The 23,804-nt window shown below is 44.8% G+C and overlaps 1 protein-coding gene across 1 annotated transcript; it reads right to left on the bottom strand.

Annotated features, from left to right (window-relative positions):
• Positions 1-3,291: 3,291 nt before the first annotated feature.
• On the bottom strand, positions 3,292-22,644 carry LOC117659344 (major histocompatibility complex class I-related protein 1-like). Its single transcript, XM_087884566.1, has 6 exons — positions 22,274-22,644; positions 18,929-19,204; positions 14,859-15,134; positions 12,702-12,983; positions 4,718-4,801; positions 3,292-4,210 (listed from the first exon to the last, which is right to left on the bottom strand). Exons 1-6 carry the CDS (start codon positions 22,341-22,343, stop codon positions 4,170-4,172), a joined length of 1,029 nt encoding a protein of 342 aa, XP_087740692.1. The 5' UTR covers positions 22,344-22,644; the 3' UTR covers positions 3,292-4,169.
• Positions 22,645-23,804: the final 1,160 nt, after the last annotated feature.

Genomic DNA, 23,804 nt, shown 5'->3' with positions numbered 1-23,804 from the left:
CTTTTCTGCTGTGGTAGCCATCCTTGATATCCTCCCAGAAGTCTCTTAAAATATCATTTTGTGGACAGACTTGGGGATCTCAAGGAATTGGCTGCATTGCTGATCACGTAAAATCTTCTACTCGATTAATAATAAAACGACTCATTAAAAATTGCACAACGTTTTTAAAATATTGGGGTAAGATTCATGTTTTAATTCGCAAGAATCACAAACTGAATATAAAAATTAAACCAGAAACTTTTCTTTTAGGAGTAATGGACAAAGAACTTGAAAAAATACCTTTCTTTTAACACCGATCTTTTTAAAACAAAGATAACTCCATTGTTATCCATGTTGACAGCAGTGAGAATGGCCAGATTAAGTGCTTTGATTAAAGAAAAGAATACATCCAGTTTTGTTTGTAGCTGGAAACCGCTTCTGGATTTTGGGGTTGAGGTAGAGAAATATGATACGTTGACTTTGGGATTTGTTGATATGAAAAAGTTTCTTGGCTAATTCTTATTAAGTTTGTAAAAGTAAAAGGCTGCGGCTGCAAGGTTATTGTTTGTATTAAACTGTGCTGAAAAGAACACACAATTTTATTATTTGGGATAATTTGTGATAAACAAAGAACCAGCATTGCTTTCATAGCCAAGAAGGTATATTGCAGGGGTGAAATGTAAAATTCGTTACTACTGGTTCAGATCCCATTGGCGGTCAGACATCTGCCATTTTAAGTAGACTGTAGGCAGCCTTCCACCATTTTAGGGACTGCAGGCAGCCCATTTGTAACTCTGCATCGTCCGTTAATGAGAGACACTTTAGGCAGGCACTGCTGCGGCCTCCAAACTCAGGCACCCCGACTTCGGCCTGGAGCGGATAAGAACTTGACTCTGAATTTGAGACGCTTTTTCTTTTGCAAAGGGGCTTCTTTGCCCACCTGGAAATAGGAAATGCCAAGAAATTCAGGCAAAGGAAAAAAGCCTTTATTAAGGGGTGTGAGACAGACAGCAATCTGCCTGAAAGTTGCTACCAGCTGTGCTGCTTTCGTCCTGTCTCTTCAAGGCCTCTCCCCGGGGACAGTGCAGCAAAATTGCCAGTGAAAGCTGTGCTGTGAAACAACTGAGGGGGGGGGGAAGGAGGTGTGGGGGTTTTTGGGGTGCAAAAGTCAAGCAGTTAGAAAGGGATGTTTTTCCCTAACGGTACTCCCAATGCATAATACAGGTGGGAGTAGCTGTGGGAAAGCGTGAGTAGTAATAGTATGGGACTGTGTTTGTGTGTTGTCTAGAGACTTAGGTTGTTGTTGGTCCTTGTGTGTCTTGAATCCACCAAACTGGGTATAGTTAAAAGAAGTATATGGCGTGTGTGCCAAGTCTTTACATAGGGACCAGAAACAAATACAAACCTTTGGTATATCTGATATGTCAGAAAGCAAGAGATCAAACAATACAAGAGATGGATTAGATGGAAAGTTTGAATAACAGAAATGAATGGTTTTAGGTGGCATTCCACAAGTGGGAAACGTATGGGGTACCCAATGTTCTCTAGATAAATTTGTGTCTTGCTTAATACTTGGAAGTGTATCCAAGGCCTTCCAGGAGACACTTTCTGTTGTGCAGTTACTGAAAAAGAAACGTATCCAAAGAAACAGCCTTGGCCAAGGAGAGAAAAACACACTTCCTTAAAGTTAAAAAAAAAAGAGACCCAGCCTGCTATGTTAAAAGTGCAAATGTCACCTTTTAAAATGCTAATAATGCAGCCTAAAATCCCAGGCAAAGTGCTGCCTGTATTTAATTTTAGTCCCGTAAGAGAATATCAGGTTTCCTTCTCAGGTAACAGAAATGTCCCCAGGAAGCTCAACCAAAGCGAAGCTTTGCCTGCAAAATATGTTTTTCAAAGAGAAGCTTCCAAGAATCCTCTAAAGTTGGTCCAAGCTCCACTTCGAGGTTCTCAGCAGCTCCAAAGGGCCGAGATTCAGGAGTGAAATTCAGACACAACAGAGCAAAATGCTGTTTCCAGCAAAGAGAAGGAAGCCAGCCCAACCTCTTATTATAGGCTGCATCCAACTGTCACTCATCGGAATGTTTACTCTGTTGCTAGGCAATGACCAATTGGGTCTCTCTTCTGTTCTCTTTTTGACTGGTTTTATTTTATTTTTCTCTGCCCAATTTATATGCCAACCATTTTCTCAGTGTATTTGCAAATTCCAGATTTCTTTTTTCCCCGCATAATTCATCTTGATTTGCATTTCTCTTATAACACTTCGTGTGTTAGCTATTTAATTATCTATTTTCATAGATAATGGCCTCTGTGGAAGCTTAATTGTTAAACTATCCTCTCCTAAAAGCTTTGCTTGCATCCCGAACCCTTCCTGCACATCGTCCTCCATGTTTAACCCTAGAGACTGGAAAATTTGTCATTAAGCAGTCTGGTGATTAAGTGAAACGTCATGTGAGCTCATGAGGTGAATCCCTGGTCGTTAAGCAAGAGATCACATGACTATGACTTTCTCTGCCAGCTTCCCCATTGACTTTGCTTGTCAGAAGCTGGAAGGGAAAGTCACAAACAGCAGTTGTGTAACAGCAGGATGAGTCCATTATAAGTGATCACGGTTGCCAAGCACCTGAACCACAATGATGTGACAGTGGGGACACTGTGATGGTTGTAAGTGCGAGGACCAGTCAGAGTTTTCAGTGCTGCCATAATCTGGAACAGTCGCCAAATGAGTGAAGGTAAATTGAACATTGCCTGAATTTCCCTGCGGTTACAAGTAGTCCTTGAATTAAAGACCGTTCTAAGTTGCAGCACTGCTGAAAAAAGGAACTGGTCCCTGCACTTGTGACCTTTGGAGCATCCCTGAGGTCATGTGACCCTCCCAGGGGACTTCCAACAAGGAAAGTCAATGTGGGAACCAGATTACAGTGGATATAAAAAGTCAGCATATCCCGTTAAAATGCTCAGGAGGCCCAAGACTAAATTCATCCCACATCTCCTGGGAAGACAAAATCTGTCATCACCTCCTGACTTCCGCAGGTCTCTTGTCTCTTTGAGCAGATCTGAATGGTTGCTCCTTGGGTTCCGTACAAAATTGTCCCAAACTACCCAAATAGATTCTGGTTTCACCAGAACCAGACACAGAAGGAGCATAAGCTACAGATGGCTCCAAAGTCTCTTTTTCCAATCACTTCATAGTTGGAAAGCCTTGTGGTGGCAGAGCAAGAGGAGATCCAGATGGCATCTACCAAACCTACTTTCTACTCAAAATGTGTTCTGCCCCAGCTACGGACCCCAAAGAACGCAACACACACAAACTCTATACAAAGCTTATTTACTCAAAATAACTTAGTCTTTATCATTCAAAGGGTGTTAATGAACTGTCTTAACAGCCTACCAGAGTTCTGAGATAAGGAAATCACAGTCTTAACGAGAGTTGGCAGAAAGTCCAGAAGCAGTTTTGCAGACACGAAAGAGATTGAACCAAAGTTGTTCTCTACAGCTTGTTGCAAGCGGCGTTCTTTCTTAAATAGGCTAAGGGGGTGGCCAATTAGCCCCAAGCCTTACTATTGAGGAGACCTCCTCCTGAGGAACCACTCCTGCCTTTTGGCAGCTCTGTGTGCCCGTGCATTGAGAAGAGGCTCCTCCTCTTCATCCTCTTCACTTAAAGGAGCCTTTGGAGGTTCTGAAGGCCCTGGCTGAATCCCCGCCTCTGGCACCACATCTTCTTCAGCCTCCTCACTGTCCGACTCGAGCGCCGGCTGCACAGGCTGCTGCCACAGCACCGCACCAGCCTCCTCGTCGTCAGGATCAGCAACAATCCGTGCAGGCCGCTGGTGGACCACAACAAAATGCCTCCCGCTGATCAGGTGATGGCCAGGCATCTCCTTTCCACCTTCTTGGAAAACAGAGCATTTTCTCAATCAGAGGGATCTTCCACCCAGCAGGGTCTTCTCACCTTCTTGAGGGTTCCTTGTCCCAGATGTTTCTCCTTGGGGTCTCCACTCCCAGGAACAGCCTGGCTGAAATGAAAAGGGGCTCTCCTTCCACAGCGTAAATCTTGAGAGGGAGAAGAAGTTAGCACAACTCTTCAGGAGTTTCTTTTGCGTTTGCACACACACACACGCACACACACCTCAACTGAAGTTGCCTCTGATTCTCGCTCTGACTTGGAGCTACCGTGTAAAAAGGACAAATCACTCACTTGATGCTGCTCTGCGTCTATTTTGATGTTTCTCTGCAAAAAGAAAAATCAGTGAAAACTCAAAAGAATCCACCAGAGATCATCAAATTTCCCCCCTGTGTAGAGGGAAGAGCCCCAGAAGAGGTTTTCACACTTGTTTAGCCACAACCACTCCAGGCTGCTCCTATTAAGAGACACAGGAAGATCTTCAGACTACAAACACACCACCTGATTTGCCTCTGAGAGGGATGGAGGGGAATTGGGAGAAGCAGCAGAAGCAACTGGGAGGGGAGGAGGATTTTCATGGAAATCCTTCTCTGCTGCTCTTTGACCAAAGCCTTTGAAAGGGACAGAACTGGGATGCCTCTTCCCAACTCAGAAGAAGACAGGATCTCAGATTCAGCTGCATCGAGACTGGAGTCCCAGCAAATGGCCGAGATCTCAGATGCTCCCCAAGAGGGCAGGGAAAAGAGGGAAGAAGGAAGCCCAGAAGCTCCCCAAAGGAGAGATGAGACAGGAATCTTCCCATCTTCCTTCCATCACCCAGAAGAAGATACTTACTGAAGAATATCAAAGTCCCAACAATCACACACACCAGGGCAAGAGCAGCCACAATGCAGCCGATGATGAGGCCCAGGTTGGATTCTGGAACAGAATTGGGGGAAAGAGAGGATAATTGAAGGAGAACCCCTAACAATCATCCCAGTCAGGGGAGAGAGACCTAATCAAACCAAAGGATTGGGAATTCCGAAAATTAAAAAGTTTAAGGGGCTCCTCTTCGTGTCCCTCTAACCGTAGCATGAAGACATTTGCTAGCCATCGTTTAGAGCAGAGTTCCCCAATCTTTTGGGGATGGAGGCTCAGACTGGGGGGAGGGGGGAAAGAAGCAGTGGTGGGTTGCTACCGGTTCGGGTGAACAGGTAGCAGTAGTGGTGGGAGGCTCCGCCCACCCACCCGGACATCATCAAATATGATCTGCGCATGTGCGAGCGAACCGGTAGCAAAGGTAAGTGAAACTGTGGCCCACAGGTTGGGACCCCTACTTGCATTTTTTATGTTTGCTTCTTAAGTGAAGAATGTCACATTTAGAAATACAGAGTTAGGAAGAAGGAATTTAAGAGGTCATCTAGTCTTTTTTTTTTTATTGCAAAAGTTTTACAATTACATTTTCACCCCTTTTTCCCCCCCCACCACCCACCCCAAACTTCCCAACCTCCCTAACCCTCCCTAACCCTCCCCTCCCCCCAGACTTCCCTATATTATACTCATATCTGGTAAAAAAAATAAAAAAAAACCCTTAATATAAAACTTGTATAAAAACTTGAACCCCGCCCTCCCCTTTATAATTTTTCTATTTACCCTCATTACATTAAAATATTTCTAATATATTATTTTCAAATAAAAGCTATTTGATATTTTCTAGTTTGATATTTGTTCTGAACATATTCTATCCACTTTTTCCATTCCCATTCATAAGTCTCTTGTGAACAATCTTTTAAGTATGCTGAAATCTTCACCATCTCTGCAAAACTGGCCATCTTCAAAGTCCATTCCTCAATAGTGGGCAAAGCTTCATTTTTCCAATATTTACCTATCAACAATCTTGCTGCTGTTATCATATACAATATCAGTTTTGTTTCACCCAATGTAAAACCCTTAACTATACCCAATAAAAACAATTGTGGAGAGAATTGAATTTTTTTCTTCAAAACATTCTGCATGACCCACCAGATTTTTATCCAAAAAGCCTTAACTTTCCTATAGGTCCACCAAACATGATAATACGTAGCATCCAAACATTCACATCTCCAACATTTTGGCTGAACATTAGGGTACATACATGACAACTTTTTGGGATCTAAATGCCATCTATAAAACATTTTATAGAAATTTTCCCTCAAATTCTGCGACTGAGTAAATTTAACATTCTGAACCCAGATTTTTTCCCATGTTTCCAACATCACTGGTTCTTCAAAATTTTGTGCCCACTTAATCATACAATCTTTAACTAATTCAGTTTCTGAATCCCTTTCTAACAAAACATTATAAAGCCTTTTGATATGCATTGGACCTTTCTCTTTTATATGTCTAACCAATTCTTCCTCGTGCAACATAATACCAGTTTTTTGGTCCTCTTTCCATCTCAATTGTAATTGATTATATTGTAACCAAGTTAGATTAATCCCTTCGTCTAACAGTGTCTGCAATGTCTTCAGCTGCCATCTGCCCGCATCTGTAAAAAGAACCTCTTTGTATAAAACCCCCCCGAGTGACATTATATTTGTATTCCACAAAATATGACCAAGATCCAGCCATAGCGGTATTTTATAATCCCATTTGAATCGGTGCTTCTTCCAAACTCTCATCAAAGAGTCTCTAAGTATATGGCTTTTAAATACTTTATCAACTTTGTCATCATAAAATAAGTAGGCATGCCATCCAAATTCAAGATCAAAACTTTCTGCATTCAATATTCCAGCCTTTTTCCTTCCAAACCAATCACTTGTTAAAGTTAAAGCTGCTGCATCATAATATAACTGTAGGTTTGGAAGTTTAAGACCTCCTCTTTCTGGAACATCTTGCATAATTTTCAATTTCACTCTCGGCTTTTTCTCGTTCCAGACGAACTTATTCACTCCAGTTTGCCAGACTTTCAATTGTTTATCACTTTTAAGCACCGGAATCATTTGAAACAAAAAAAGAAATCTTGGCAAAATGTTCATCTTAACTGCTGCTATTCTTCCAAGTAGAGACAGCTGCAGTTTTTTCCAAGTCTCCATGTCTTTCTGCACCTCTCGCCACAACACCTCATAATTATTTTGAAACAATTTCATGTTTGATTCTGCAACCTGAACTCCTAGATATTTTACCTTTGGTACAATCTCAAAACCTGCCCTCCTTTCAAGCTCATGTTTACGATCTTGTGTCATGTTTTTAGCTATCATTTTAGTCTTTTTTGGATTCAGTCTAAAACCTGAAACTTTACCATAGTCTTGTATAATGTCCTTCATCAGGATTATTGATTCCATTGGCTGTGATAGGGTAACAACCAGATCATCTGCAAATGCCTTTATTCTGTAATCCTCTTGCCTAATCTTTATACCTTTCAGGATATTAGAGTCCCGTATTGTATTTAGCAAGACTTCTAGTGTTAAAATAAATAAAAGTGGGGACAGCGGACATCCCTGTCTTGTTCCTTTTTCAATTTTGAACTCTGTCATCAAACTTCCATTAATAATGATCTGTGCCTTTTGCTCTTGGTAAATTGCTGAAATCGCCTGTATAAATTGATCCCCAAAGTCCATCTTTTTAAAAGTCTTTAGTACAAAATTCCAATCCACTCTATCAAAGGCCTTCTCTGCATCCAAAAAGACCAGCACTGCAGGAATCTGTTTATTCTTCTCAAGATATTCCAATAAATCTATTACTTGCCTTGCATTATCCTTCATGTATCTGCCCTCGATAAATCCCGCTTGATCATCATGAATCACCTTTTGGATTACTGGCATCAACCTGTTGGCTAATACTTTCGCATAGATTTTATAATCTGTATTCAAAAGAGATATTGGTCTATAGTTCTCTGGTTTTTTAGGACCGATTTGTTCTTTTGGTATCAAAGATATGTAAGCTGTTGTCCATGATGGGGGTATTTTACCCCCTTGCTGAATGTTGCAAAATAAATCTCTAAGTTGTTCCACCATTTCAGCTTGCAAAGTTTTGTAATACACTGCAGTCAAACCATCCGTGCCAGGAGCTTTGGCTGTTTTTAACTGTTTAATTGCTACTATTATCTCCTCCTCTGTTATAGGATAATTCATTCTTTCCTTTTGTTGATCAGTAATTTTTGTAACTCTTTTATCGTTTAAATATTTTTCTATAAGTCCATTCTGCACCTCCTCTTTGGCATATAGTTTGGTATAATAGTCCACAAAAGCTTCTTTAATTAATTTTTTGTTGAAAAATTTCTTTCCCTCCAATATCAATACTATCAATAGTCCGTATACTCTGTTTTTTCCTCAATGTGTAAGCCAACCATCTGCCCGGTTTATTAGCGTTACAAAATGTATTGTGCTTCGCATATTGTATGTTTGTTGCAACTTGTTCCGCCATAAGCATTTGAAATTGATCTTTCAAAAGTTTTATAGCACCACATATTCTTTCATCTTTGGATTTTTAATAAGTAACTGTTCTTTATTCTTTATTTCTATTTCCAATTCAGTTCTTTTCTTTTGTCGAATCATTCTATGTTTAGAGTTCATGTAGATAAGCACCCCTCTCATATAAGCTTTACTTGCATCCCACACAATTTCTATTGGGGTACCTTTATTCAAATTTATTTCCAAAAATCTTTCAAGTGCTTTTTAAGTTCTGTTATGTTTTTTTCATATCTGAACAAGTTCTCATTTAATCTCCAAGAACGTCTCTCAATCTTATTCATCTCAATTTCTATCCATACTGGGCTATGGTCAGTCAAAGTTCTTGGAAAAATCTTTGTTCTTTTTGTTTTGACAAGTAAATCATCTGACAACAAAATGAAATCAATCCTAGAGAAGGATCTATGTCTATCTGAAAAAAAAGTATAGTCCAGTTCTTTTGGGTTATGTATTCTCCAAATATCTTTTAGTTCCAAATCTTCTTTCATATCAAAAAAGGTCTGAGGTAACCTAATCCTAGATTTCGCTGAACTCCTTTTGTCTAATTTAGAGTCTATTACTCCATTCCAGTCTCCCATGATTAAAATAGATCTATAGTCCCATTGTAGTATTTTAGTATGTAACATTTTATAGAAATAATCCTGTTGTTGGTTGGGAGCATAAATTCCTATCAAAAGAATTTGGCCATATGTTGTAAGTAATTCAATTGCTACAAACCTACCATCTTCATCTGTTTCTATAACTTTAGCCGTAAATTTCTTATTTACATAGATAACCACACCATTCTTTTTTTGCAACATTGAAGATATAAAGTGTATTCCTAGTTTGGAGTTTATCAAGTATTTTTGATCTTGAACTGTAATATGCGTTTCTTGTAGACAAATTATATCATTATTAAATTGTTTCAAATATATAAATAATTTCTTCCTTTTCTGTGCTGAATTCAACCCATTCACATTCCAAGATAAACACTTAAGCGTCATCTTCATCTTTCTGGAGCAAAGAGCAGAATAACCGAATATCATCCAAAATCTTCGGAGTCGCTCCCCCCATGGCTCCAGTCTCTTGTATAGTAGTCTTAGCTCCCTTCTTGTCTTGTCTTTCCTGTTGTTGTTGTTGCTTTTGTTTAAGTAACTTAGATTGAGCTCGAGTTATACGTTGATCCTTAACTTCGATCATCCGAACCGGGTCCAAGATTGGAGAAGATTCCAGCAGAGGCTCATCCAGAAAACCTCCTTCTGCGCCTTGCATTTCCTCTGGTTCCTGCTTAGACTGTTCTTGCAATTCTCGTTGAGGTTGCTTCTCATCACTCTCCTTAATCTCCAAAGCTGTAGATGTTTGTGGGGATGGTGTTCTTTCCTTAAGAGTAGTAGTGTAGAAGTGCTCTGCCTTCTCCACGGTATTCAAACGATATCTTTCTCCCTTGTATCTCAAAATTATACCAACTGGGGCGTCCCACCGAAATGGTATCTGTTGATTTCGCAATTCTTTAACAAGAAAGCCAAAGTCTTTTCTAGTTTTCAACATTTTAGGAGGTAATTCTTTAAAAACTCCAATTTGTGAGCCCCCCACTTGCACAGAGGTGTAAAAGGATTTTTGCAGGATGTCATTTCTTATTTCTCTGTCTGTAAAATATATGACCACATCTCTGGGCAATTGTCTTTGTCTGGCCACCCAACAATTCACTCTGTAAATTTTATCTATTTTGTGAAAAACCACATCAGAATTAAGTTTTAAAATCTTAGCCAGAGCCTCAGAACAAACCTGTCTCAAATCCTGTCTATCCTCTTCTCGGATTCCTCGAAGCCGTATTGCAAACTCCATTGCCCTGAATTGTACCATCACAATTTCGTCTTCAACTCTCTGCATTTTATTGTCAACATTAGCAATTTTATAATCATTATCTTTCATCTTAACATTAACTTCTGATTTAAATTCTTCAACTTTAGAATCAACTTTAATAATAAATTCTGCCAGGCCAGACGCCACTTCTGATATTTTTTTGGTCACCTTGTTTTGATTCTGTTTCACCATATCTTTAACTTCATTAATTTCCTGCATAAATTCCTGATGTGACTTTTGAAGTTTGTCATCTATCTCCTGTTGAGATTTTTGAAATTTATCATCCAAAATTTTAGAAATGAATTCTTTTAAATCTCCCACATCAAAATCTTTTTTCTGAGTCTGTGTCTGTTGTGCAGGGGGAGGCTGTGTTTTATGTGTGGGAGATCCACCTCCTGTTGCCTTCGCTTCCTGCTTCTTTGAGGCCATCCTGCCACGTAGGCTGGTTTTACTAAAAAGGGAAGTTCTTCTTCCTCTCCCACCTCCACAAAGACTTCTGAAAAAGTCCCCCAGATTTAATCAAATAAAAACTAAAGTAAAGCAAAGTCCAATATTAAAAAAGGAGAAATTTCTCTCTTATTTCTCTTGTTACAAGCGAAGCAGTTTAACAGTTTAGAAACTTTGTGACAAAGCAAGATGAGTTCAGCAATCCACACTCGCCAGCTCGTTAACTCTGAGGCTAAGCGCCATGTTTTTACAGTTCACTTTCACTCATCCGCATTTTTTCACTCAGATTAGAAAGCCAAGAAAACTCTAATACTTGCGATTCCGAGTTTCAGGGTTCAAGTAAAAATATGCTGCTTATTAAGGCTGATTCCTTTCCTTTCAGTTTGAAGTTTCCTGTAGCCGGCTTGTTCTGCAAAAGCAGACTTGTCCCACGCCGCCCGGAGTTCCAGCAGGTTAAACGGGAGCCACTCCTGTTCCCTCCCCAGAAACTATTCCCTGGGGGGGTTGCAGGGGCTCAACCTGTGCCCTGCGATCTCTCTTCAAAAATCCTAAGGATTTTGAAGTTTTTGAGCCGCTTCTTAGTCGCGAAGCGGCTCTACAAGCGGCGGGGCTGGCGGAGCTTCAAAAGGCACCGCCGCCGCCGAAGATGAGGAAGACGAAGAGGTCATCTAGTCTTATCATCTCCTTGTACAGGTTCCATTAAAGTATTCAGCCAGATGTGATTGTGTCTTTAGTAGCTCATTTGAGAGTCTCATCCTTCCTGGACATTGTTTTCTTTTGAGTCCTTCTTGCCATTTCATTCTCTCCCTCTCAGCCCGTTCTGAATTTCACTTCCTTCTTTGAGGATATTAGCTCACTCGGCCAGTTTTACATCCTCTTCAAATTGGATAGCTATTTGTTCTCTCGATTCCTCCAAGTCTCTAAAGGGAATATTGAAGAATTTTTCCTGGCATCAACTTGATATCTTCAACCTGATGAGGACCCATCAATGGAGGCTCCTGGAGGAAAATTTTCGAGCCAGCTCTGGATCCCCTTTCACTGTCCGGCCATTTGGCCTTCTTCGATTAGCGGAAGAGGCCTTTGACTGACTCCATTGGAGCTTTTATGAGCCCGATTTACCATAAAACTTTAATACCATGGAACATCCAAATGACCTTGTCATCTTTTAAAGATCCCTTGATCTATTTTCTATTTGATTCTGATCAACTACAAATAAGAAACACAAAATCCTGCTGATCTGGAGCCTTCATGGTAGCATTTGAGGGGGCCGTATATGGGGGCAGGAATGACTAATGTCTAATTTATAACGTCTAATTTATAGCATGCCACTTCCTCCCCGGATTTCTGCATGGGAGGTGGGGAGTTGTGGTCAGTCCAGAAATGGAATAAATGGTATTTTTACTTCCAGAATTTCAGGTTGAAAAATGGAATATGATGATTTCTAATTTCTGGAGGTCCCTCAAATGACAGAAACAGATTTGGTGGGGGCTCCAGGGGGGCAGGTTTGAGGAAGGGAACTTTCCATTTCTGTTGCACAAAACTCAGGGCTCTCGCTGAATAGCAGCCACAGCACTGATTGATTGATGCTTGATTTTTAAAAACCCAAAGGAATTTTTTTTTTCACTAGTCCCTTTTCTGACTACGGAGGCATCAGTCCAGCCACTCTGCATCTCCTGAAGTCAGCTGCAGTTCAAGGATTTTAATGAAATTTGTCCTTAAGAAAAGGGACGACGAGACTCCTCCTGACTTTTGTACTTCGGGAATTCTCAAGAAAATAAACTCTTTTTTGGGGTGTTCAGCATAACTGTTGCTCCATGGCTGGAGGCAGGAAACAGGGCAGGGGCAGAAGCTAAGAGGATCTAAGGGCATTTCATAGGGATCGGCCAACTCTTGGGATGGGATTCTGGTGCTTCCCTTAAATCACCTGAAGCCAATTCCATGTAAGGTCCCTGTAGGTAGGTGCACCAAATTCAAACATGGGAGAAACCAATAGATCAAAGCTCAGGTTTGGTCACATCTGGACACATCTGTGGTCAGATTTCTCCCCCACCACCCTCCAGCTTGCCCAAGAGCCCAGCCTTTCCCTCCCTGCAGCCTCTCACCCTTTATGGCCACGTCCAGAGGCTCCTGCAGGCCGTCATGCTCCACGTGGCACCGATAGCGGCCTTTCTCTTTGGGATCGATCTGGATGCTGAGCCAGTAGTGGTAGGTCCCATCCGCATTGGGGACCACAGATCCATGGAGGGTGTCCTGCAGCCACACCTCTCCGTCCCTTGTCCAGGAGGCATCGATATCCCTGGGGTAGAAGCTATCCATGCGGCAGATGTGCGTCTCCATCCCATCCTTGGCCTCTGTCCTTCTGATCACTGTCACCACTGGGGGATCTGCATATATACCAGAATCAAATCTGAGCCCCTCAAGAGCCTGGAAGGTGGGTGAGAAACTTGGAGGGGCAGAAAAATCTCCCACTGCTTAGGTTTAAGGCAGGGATTTCCCACTCCACACCGGCAACGTCTCCAAGAGTTTTAGAAATGCTCCAAATCTGGAAAATGCTCAACCACAAGGACTCCTGATTTTGAGTCCTTCCCAGGGACTCAGCCTGAAAAACCTCCGGCAGCAAATTGAGGGTCCAACAAAGTTCCTCTCTGACTGCTTTGAACTCTGATTGATCTTGGGCTGCTCCCTTCAGGGGAGGGATAGAGCAGATGGTCTTTTAAGTTCCCTTTCAAAGCAACAACAAAACTGTTAGGAAATGATTTTACCTAACTTGTTGGGTTGGCAATATATAAACCCTCAATATAGCTTTACGACTGCATCATACTGTGTCCTGATTGGTTAGCTCTGTAGCCAATGTCCTTAAGAGGGAGCTAGAAACCTGGTTTGTTTCTCTTTGCTGATCTTTACTGCTCTTTGCTGTGTTTGCTACTGTTTGCAACTGTAAGAACTGTTTATTGTGTATGACTACGATGACTGGTAAGAAGACTTTGTTATTGGATTATCCCTGGACTATTGTTTTACTATCTACTGCTTTATCTGTGTATGACCTGGACTGTTTATTGGACTGTGCCTTACTATTTCCTGAAAGTAAACACAACTCAGTGTATCTGTGTGTTGGCTGTGTTTATTCGTAACTACTCTCAATCACTTTTATGCTCACACCCTTGCTACTCAAGGGTTGCTCTGCGAATTCCCTAACAAAAACATAGAAGTTTCTCCCTACATTTTGCATTCTCTTCTTCTCCCCTGAATCTGAGGTTGCTCCCGGCCTCTTTCCAAGGGACACAACCACAGTTTAGGAGGAGGAGAGCCAGAATCAAAGCAAGGGGCTGAGAGCTTTTGAAATCTCACATTGATCAATTTGTAAAATAGATTTTTGTCTCCCAAAAGGAGGGGAACAGAGAGAGGTGATGCCGATGGAAGAGAGAAAGGGTCCTCCCTGGGCCAGGAGAGGCTGTTGGCAATTGTGTGTGTGGGGGAGGGAGGGATTCCCCCATTGATCCTAATCTCATCCATTTTATCCTGGAGGGATGAAGGACCCCAGAGGGGAAGGGATAGACCTGGGGAAGAGAGGGCTGGTCTAGATGGTAAATTAATAACAAATCACAGGAAAGGTTTATAATGTGAGCACCCCTGTGCGGTGAGAGGGTGTTCCTGAAGGTGGGAAGGGGGTTTGCTTTGAGGAAAGGTTCACTAAGTCAGAATTGTGGGAACCTGTTTGAAGTTTAAGAGAAAGATCCACAGAAACTTTGGGAGGGGGGGTTTCCCCTGGGAAGGAAAGAACCCCTCAACCTTGGCCTTTTTTTGCCCAAGTGAGGGCACTGATAATGTCCTATTAATGGTAGAGATGGAGCCCCCTAGTGGTGCGGGTGGGAGGTACACCATCAGATGCAAGGCAGGGAGGGAGCCCCCTTTGGGATGTGGGGGAGAAGGAGAGATAATGGGAGGGAATTAAGGGAGCCCCTCACACTTGGCTACAGTTTGACTAACGGTGGAATAGCCCCAAGTGATCCTGTTGCCTCTTCATGGGCAGTGAACAGGACACCCCCAAGTGCTTTTGCTGCCTGATCCACATAGACAGCCGCCAGGCAGAGGCTGCATTTCCTGGTTCATTGAATGGCAGCCTGGCAATGGGAACCAAATAGGGCTTCCCGTGTTTTGGAGAGCGGCTGGAAGGGGAGAAGGATTCCCTCATGGGCAACCAGTCTCTGTGTCAAACAAATCTGGTCATAAAGGACGAACGTCTGGATCCAGATGCTCACCTGTCCTCAGCAGGGTTTCCTTCCCATAAGACAGGTACCTCCGCAGCCACTCAATGCATTCCCCCTCCAGGTAGGCCTTCCTTCCCTGATTCCATCCTGGAATAGCATCCCATTTTCTCTTGGTGATCTGGGCTTGGGGGTCGGGAGCCACCCAGGTGAGGGTCTCCTTGTCGAAGGTGACGAAGGTCCTCCCGTCGTAGCCATACTGCTCAAACCCTCCTTTGCTCCCGTCCCCCCGGAGCTCACAGCCAGACATCAACTGAAATGTGTGAAAATCTGAAATAGAGACAAGATGGTGGTTTGAACTGAATGCAACCAAAGAAAAGCAAGGTCTGAGGCAATAGGCGAGAAAATCACATACTGTATAGAAAGCATCCTTAAGACCCTCCCCCCAATGGTCCAGTCAGGATTATCCAATCCACATTCCCCCAAGGGATCATGTGGGGTGCAGCTTCCGATGGCTCCATCCTCCTGGTATGCCACGACGGTTGACCTTGACTCGTTATCAGCTGCTGAGAAACGCTGAGGAAAACTTTCTCCAATTTACTCCACCAGCTTAATTCCCCCCTCCCAAATATCCAGACAGCTCCCCCTCCCCCCGTTACAATGGCAGCCGAGCAAGCAAGTAATATAAAGGCGGAGGCTGACAGTGGTATTCAGCCGGTTTGGACATTTCAGGAGAATCGGTAGCGGAAATTTGACCTGGTTCGGAAAACCAGTAAATACCACCTCTGGTTGGCCCAGTCCCGCCAGTCATTCCGTCCAGTCACTCCTCACCTATGTAGCACACTGGATCCTCACTTGCGCATTCGCACAATCTCTGTTCTGTGGCTTACCTTCCTAAACTGCCTTCCCATCCGGTGCCTGCACCCCCCCACAACTGAGCAGTCTGATCTGCCTGCTTACCGGTAAGCCTGAGAGTCACCCTAGCCCCCCACCATCCCCGGAGCTTGCTGCGCCCCCCCCTTGAGCTGGGGGAGTGGCGTGACAGAGGCTTCGCCGCTTGGCCCTGAGAAGCGATGCATGCTGCCCTCACCTACGTCCTGAGAGAAGCAGAGAAGATCGCCGCTTGCAAGCAGATAAGCAGAGGTAGCAAGTGTACAATGCGAGAGGCCCTGTTGTCCCACAGAGCCTGCTGCCGCTTGAAGGGGGGGGTGAGGAGAACGGCGAGACTCAGGGAGTAGAACTTTTCTGCCTCCCTTCGCAGTGGAGGCTTGGAGCTGCTTGGAAGGCAGTCACCGCAGTCTGTCCCTTTAAGGTACTTCAATGCGGAGGGGAGGTTGGGACCATAAAGGGACAGGAACAGGCTGCAGGAACTGCCTCCCCAGCAGCTCTGCTGCGAAGGGAGGCAGAAAAGTTCGGCCAAGTCTTCTCCTCCTTCTCGGGCATATACACAGAGCGTGCGCACATCTCACGGCGCTGGGACTTTCTGCGAGGAGACGGCGCATGGGGGAGTCCCTCCGGCACCGTGAGATGTGTGCCTGTTTGTTTTATGTGTATGAGGCCGAGAAGGAGGAGAGAAGCAGCCAGCTAGAAGAGGTGGCTGAACTTTTCTGCCGGTTCTGTGGGCGTTGCTTGATGTGTGTGGCTTGGTGTGTATGGGGGGGGGGCGGTCATGTGATTGAGTGGGTGTGGCCAACTTGATGCCACTCACAGCAAAGTGCCTCCCACTCAGTCACATGACCTCCCACCAAGCCACGCCCACCAAGCCATGCCCACAGAACCGGTAGTAAAAAATTTTTAATCCCACCATTGGAAAAGTTGCCTGAATCTGCATTTCCAAAAAGGGATTGAGAACCTCGTGGCCACAAAGAGGATCCGGTTGATCTGCAAAGAAGTATGCAGGGATCCCTGTGAACATAAATCTTGATCTACATTCAGAAATATCACCAGGTCAAAAGGAATGGTTCCCGCCTTGGGCTAACCAGAAACAAACGATGGTTTAGTCCAATGTGGGAATGAAGCCTTGAAGGGCCACGAAGGAATCCTTAGCAACAGGAGCAAGAGGCCCAGTCTGATCTGGACACTCAAAGGATTATTGACCTTTGAAATGAGTTTGAAGTTCACAGGCTCTGGAAGGCCCTGGAGAAGATGTTTCAACTTCATGAAATCCAAATTCTTGGATTTCAAAGAAAACGGAATGTTTGAAGAAACCAAAAGGAAATCCTGAAATGTTTCTACTCCTGTTTGGGCTTGAGAGGGAGGAAGGAGGCCAGGAAGTCTCAAATCTAATGGAAAACCACTTGCAAAACTAAATTCACCAGTGTTTTCCCTCCCTTTCCACACCCATGAATGACAGGTTCTCTTTCTCTGCATCTTCTGCTCAGCCCTGAACATTGGGCTCAGGGGTGGGTTCTAAAATTTTTACTACCGGTCCTGTGGGTGTGGCTTATTTTGTGGGTGTGGCTTGATGGTCATGTGACAATTATTTAGGATTTAGCAGAGGTACTGGTCTACCAGGCTTTTAACTGCTTGCAGAGCTGTACCGAGCTACCCATTTATTTTTTGCAGGCACTGGTCTACCCATTTATTTTTGCAGGCACCGGTCTACTCATTTGTTTTCTTTTAACACTGATCAGCTGTAGGGCGGCCCTTTGAAGCCCCGCGGCAAGAGTTTAAACAGGTTTTTTCCCTCTAGCCATCAGCTGGGACTCAGGAAGCAGCCATAGATTGGGGGTGGGGCCAAATAAAAGGTAAGAATAACTCGGGGGTGGGGGGGTGGGGGGGTGGGGGGGTGGGCGCAGGGGCGGGGGGCAGAACCGGTTCGGTGATGTCATATCATCACCGCTACCAGCTCGGGAGAACCGGGCCAAACCGGGAGGAACCCACCACTGATTGGGCTGCACTTTTTGACTTCTGACAGATGAGAACAAGCTCTGTCTTATCGCTCAAGCCTCAAAAGCTAAGACAGAAATTGTCTTATTTCAGTTGAATCTGTGTGTTCTTATCTCAGGTTTGGCACCGACTGGCTGTGTGTGCAGCAAAAAATAAGCAGAGGGATCACACTGAAAAGTTTCATTTTTCATTATTAGCGTCGGAACAGTGTTAATGCATCTCCACAGGTCTCGGCATGAAAGACTCGTGGCCTCTCTCTGAGCTTGGATCTTCAGGGGTTTCCTGAGGTCTGAATAATAATAGTTCAAGGGTTCCTCCAGGGTCAAAAGGTTAAGAAAGGCTGCTTTAGAGAGGCTGAAATCTGTTTATCTTTAGAACTGCCGTGAAGAATATCAGAAGCCATTTTTTAATATCTTCTTTCTTTACTAATTTTCTTCCACCGCTTTTCTTTTCTTGTACTTTTTCATTTTATTTTGATTTATTTCCCTTCTCTCCTTTAGTTTTTATTACTTTCTATGCATTTTTCTCTTCATGTAAAAAATTAAAAAGGCCAACAGGATGTCAGCGATCATTAAAATGGTATTGAAAACACAGAGAGGCTGCTGTCACAAAGCCTTGTGACATAAATCAAGGTAGAGCAACCACATGCACACAATATTGTGAGACGTTTCGGGTCACCAGACCTCCGAAAGGACCGGAGGGAGCTGGAGAAGGTCCAGAGGAGGCGACTCAGGCAATGGGAGGGTGGAAGCAGCCTCCCTTTGAGGAAAGGTTGGGACATTTGGGGCTGTTGAGCCTGGAAAGGAGGCTCCCCTCCACTCTGGCCGGTCTCCTTCCTCCTTTCTCCACCAGGGGGAGCCCTCTGGGTCCAGCTCTGCTCCCCTGGAGGGTTCTGGGGAGACCCTGGAGGATCAGGGGCAGAACTGGCAGAGCTCTGGGATCTGCCTGGAGGGGGGGCAAGGAAAAGGCAGGAAGCGGGGGTTGATCCTTCCTCCCACACAACAGGAGGTCCACCAAGGTCAGAAACCCTCCCCCCGCAATGAAAGCCCTTTCATTGAGGGGCGGGGGGGAGATTTCGTTGTCTTTTTACTCAATTTATATCAATATCGACATCCTATCAATATACGGACAGATAGATTTACTATCTGTAACTTTTATTAACTGCAATTGGCACAAAACGTCACTTACGGAGAGGAGAATATGGGGCCGGAGGAGCAACCCGACCCATCACTCACCTTCGCTCTGATTGTAGAGAGTCCTCAGAAACTCCAGGTGATTTCTGAAGGCCTCCTCATGGCCACGTTCTCTGTGGGTCTTTCTGTCCCAGTACTGGGGGTCCTCTTTCCCCACCTTCTCTATCCAGGAGACTCGAGGTTGCATCTTCCGGCTCTTGCAGTCGTAGTGAAGGAAGACCTGACTGTCCACAAACCCCAGAGTGATATACTGGGGCAGCCCCTGACTGGGCTTTGAGATGGCGGTGGAGAAATACTTCAGGGAGTGGGAGGAGAAACCTGGAAGCAACCCAGAAGGACAGACTTAGGGGGCTTCTGCTGGGGGACCCTGGTGCTATGGGGAACAGCTGCCCCCCTTTTCAGGTCTGGAAGGGAAAAGAGGAACCTGGGGGGCAGAGGAGGAAGGAGGAAATGAAAGGGGAGATAATGGAAGAGGAGCGGAAGGTGAAATGACCGAGAGACAAAGCGGCATCTTCTGGAGGGCCTGAAGACTTGGAGGGCAGAGAGGTTAGGGGAGAGAGAGGAAGGGAAGGGAAAGCAAGGGCAAAGAGAGAGCAGGATCCCCAAAAGTTTTGTGGTCCCCTCCAATTGTGCCCTCCCGACTTCCAGCAAGGCCTCCGTCCAACCTTCTTCTGGATGGCTCAGTCTCTGCCCCAAGGAAGTTTCAGTGGCCACACAGGAATGTCATTTATAAAAATGGAGTTGCTATTGTTTCTAAAGAAAAGGTAAACATATTTAACGTATTTGCTAAATGGAAATTTCTGAGCTGTTCTGACAGGTAGGCAGATAATACCTAAATATCAGCTGAATTCACAGGCAGAGGAAGTACAAAAAAATGAGGCTTATGCTATGCTAGCAAATGCTAGTCGTGGTTAAGAGACGACATAGGTGAGGGGGCTTCTTAGAAGGGGAAGGGAAATATAGACCATATTAGGGAGGTATTTTTAACAAGGGGAGGGGGGAGGTTGAGCTTGTGTAAGGGAATAAAAAGTTGATATAAATAATCTATACAAAATATTTATTTATAAATATATAATTTGTATTATGTATATATGTATATATATTATAAATATATAAATAAAAAGGTGAATAAACATTTTGTTTGTCCACCCTTGTTTGCAAATACGTGAATAAATTCTTTAGTTGCTTTCAAGTTACTGTCTCCAGTAGTTCTATATGTGAACTTGTACTGTTTATAACAGGAAGAAGAGAGGATTCCACCCCAGAAGCTCAAAACCATCAGGAAACCCCACCTGGTCCCTCCAAGTCTCCATTCTCAGGGGAAAAAACCCATTCTAACTTCACTGGGGGCCAACATGGATGGTTCATAGCTGCAGTTTTTATAAAATGGGGGAGGGGAAGGAAGGGGGAACCAGGGTGAGACCAGAGGCCATGGGATCCTTAGGGGAAACCCAGACTGCTTGCCTGGGAGATGTGGGAAGGGAAAGGGTGGGGGTGGGGGAAAGGAGCAGCAATGAAGCCACATAGCCCCCCCCCCCAAAAGGCTGGGAAATTCCCTCTCCGGTCCCAGAGTTCAGGTATCTGAGCAGGAGTCACTGTTTAGTTTTAATCGTCAAAATACAAACACGGGACAGATTCTAAGGCTGCCCAGTGAACAGGGGAAAAAAAAAACCAGTTTGTAAGTGGATTAAAAGAATCCACAAAAGAAAAGAAAATCTTCCAGGGAAATAGATTAAGCTGGAAAATCTCCAAGGCCCCTTGTGGGTGTCCATTGTGAAAGCTCTTCAGATCAGAAATTCTTCCAGGGCACCAAAGATTTTAAAGATCATTTTCAGCATCATTCACAGAATTTATTTGGGCAGAACCTACGTCTACACAGAAAAGGGCAGGACCTGCACAGCCCAGAGAAAGAAATAGCCCCACTGCCCATTCCCTCCAGTATGGTTTCCCAGTCCTTCCCAGTCCCAAGGCAAAGGCCTCGGCCTCCTTTTTCTTGATCCTCCCCACAATCCCAGGGGTTTCTCAGAGCTTTGGGGGAGACGGAGCCCCAGATCCATTTCCTGCTCTGGGGAGATTTCAGAATCCAAAGGGATCAGAGCTTTCCTCCAATGGAAGGAGGGGGGAATCGGATTCTCTGTGATCCAGAAGCCGCTTCTTTGCAATGAGCAATGAGGAAGTCTGAAGGCTGCCTGAGAGGAGAAACGTGTGAATCTAACACAGGTTGGGTGTCCTCACAATCGTGAATCCTCCTCAAGTCAGGACTGTCTGTGTCCAAACAAGCCTTTCATTTCATTTCATGGTCGCCCATCCAGAGCTTCTTCTCTTCTTCCGCCTCCAACCCAGCCGATTTAATCCTTAAGATCCTGACAGCTTTTTTGATGCCTTCTGAAAAGCTGCTGCACTGACATTTTCTCTGAGGAACAGCCAGGAACACCCCTATCTGATCACTAAGGAATAATAGGAACTTTTAAATATTTTGGATCCTGCAAACTGTCCCATTCCTGGGGGCTTCTGAAATGAAAGGAGGAAGATTTTGGGTGGAAAAACTCCTGCCTGTCCTAGAAAAAAAGTACTAAATATCTAAGTATGGAAGGCAATTTTCATGCCCCCCCCCATTCTTCTCTGCCAGAGGCTAGAGACCCCTCCCTCCTTCACTCTCTTCACCATATAAGATTTGGCCTCCAGATCCTTTGTCATCTTTTCTTGCTCTTCTCTGCCCACTTTCTAGGATCTCAGCTCCTTTTTCGTATCGTGGTCACCAGAGTTGTACCCAGGATTCCAAGGGTGGCTTCGCTAGTACAATATAAACCGACATTATGGCTTCTCCTGATCTTGATATTCTGGGGATATTGTGGTTTAGGATGGGGGTGGGGATGGGGAGGGAGGAGAAAGTGACAATCAAGGAGGAAAGGAGCCTTTCTCTAATGTAGACAATCCTCCTGCTCCATTCAATCGGCAGCTTTACCCCAATCGCTCAATAGCACTGCGTCCCTGTGGAAAATACCCCGTGGAACCAAGTGGAGAAACGGGACGGTCCTCACCAGCACCAGAAAGAGCAAAAAAGCCCCTCGCCAAAGGCAGGAAAGACCACCCAGGCGGAGGCAGCCTGGAAGTTTGGGAATTGACCTGGTTACGTGCAAAGGCCGCTTTCCGACAACCTCCACTTTGGGGGAGGGAAAGAACTGCGCTTGGGGGCGCCCAGGTAGACTTGACTGACATCTGGAGGGTCCACCCTTGTCCTGTTCCCAAAGGGGCTGTCCTGGAGGGGGACCTAATCCCAGAGGATTCTCCTTTTGGGAATAAATATTTTGGGGGGGAGGAGAGAGAGAGATTCCCTGGCAGATAAAAAGGGAGAACACTCCCCCCAAGGCCCCCAAAGGGACTCACCGAAGCAGCTCTCTCGTAGGGCGACCGCCACCAACACCAGGAGCAGGAAGGGCGCAGAGCGTAGAGCCATCCTGGCCCCGATCCTCAACCTCTCCTGAAGCCTCGCGCAAACCGAGAGGAGCTGCTGTTGTGTACTAAGTTCTACCCGCGGTCTGCTCCCCCTAGTGGAGGGCAGCAAAGTTCTAACAGTTCTGATTGGTTAAGACGTTGACAGCGAGTATAAAAGGAGTTCCCCGTTGTTGCTATGTATGGTTAACAGTTGACTAGAATAAACTGACCAGTTGTGCGGTGGTCTCGCCTCAGTCAGTCATTGCGCAGTCTCGGGATCTTAGTATTCTTCAGCTGGGGTGGGGGGGTGAACAGCGCAGCAATGTACAGCCCGCTGGCGATTGGGCGAACTCAACCAGTAGAAAAACAGCCTCCCCGTGTCGTCATTGTTGCTAGGCAGACGTCCAGGCGCTATCCTCTGGGCCTGGGAGGGAGGGGCGTAGCGGAGGGGGAGGGGAGACCCCGCACAGCCCCTCCCAGCCGGGGATCAGGGGGAGCTGCCAAAAAAGCCAAGGAAGTCTTGGGCTGCATCAACAGAGGGAGAAGATCAAGATCAGGAGAAGCGATAATGTCCACCATACGAAAAGGACGCTGAGAGTGAGACCCTAGAAAGGGAAGAGCCTGTGCAGAGAAGAGCAACAAAAGATCATAAAGGATCTGGAGGCCAAATCTTGTATGGTGAAGAGACTGAAGGAGGGAGGGATTTCTAACCTCTGGCAGAGGAGGAGGAGGGGAGGCATGATAACTGCCTTCCAGTACTTAGGGGGGGGGCTGCCACAAAGAAGAGGGGATCGGCTTCTTCTCCAAAGCTGCAGAGGGCAGGACAAAAGAAAAAAAAGGGTGGAAGCTTCTTAAAGAGAGATCCAACCTAGAAGTAAGGAGAAAATTTCTAACAGTGAAAACGTTTACTCAAAGGAATAGTTTGCCTCTTGGAGTTGTGGCTGCTCCATCACTGGAGGTTTTCAAAAACAGACAGGACAACCTTTGGACCAGGATGCTATAAGCTCTCCTGCCTTAAGACAGAGGTTGGACTAGAAGACCTCTGAGGTCCCTCCCGGCCATACAATTCTGTGTTGCAGGTCAGAAACTCCGACTGATCTTCGCTGAGGATGAAAATGCTCAAAAGCTCTAGTGGCATTTTCAAGACAGAGCTGGTCAGTCAGAGGAGTCTAATGAATAAATACGTTTCTAAAACCTTTGAATTGGTAGAAGATGCTGAAATACGGATTGAATTCTCACCAAATGCTTTAAAGCAGCCATGTCCAACCTTTTGGCTTCCCTGGGCAGCACTGAGTGAAAAGGGATTCTCTTGGGCTGCATATAAATTAGATAATATAGTCAGTAAACCCTTCTATTATTTTTTTACATTGTTTATTATAATATTAAGAGTTTGGTGGGTTACATTATTAGCTGCCCAAGGCTGAATGTGACTCTTGTGTTGCAGGTGGAAACTGTCCCCTTTTTAGGCTGTCAAAGATGGGAG

This window comes from Pantherophis guttatus, chromosome 2 (assembly GCF_059756535.1).
Source record: "Pantherophis guttatus breed Tessera chromosome 2, ASM5975653v1, whole genome shotgun sequence".
In the NCBI taxonomy this organism is placed as follows: Eukaryota; Metazoa; Chordata; class Lepidosauria; order Squamata; family Colubridae; genus Pantherophis; species Pantherophis guttatus.
This window is presented reverse-complemented; position numbering and strand designations above follow the sequence as displayed.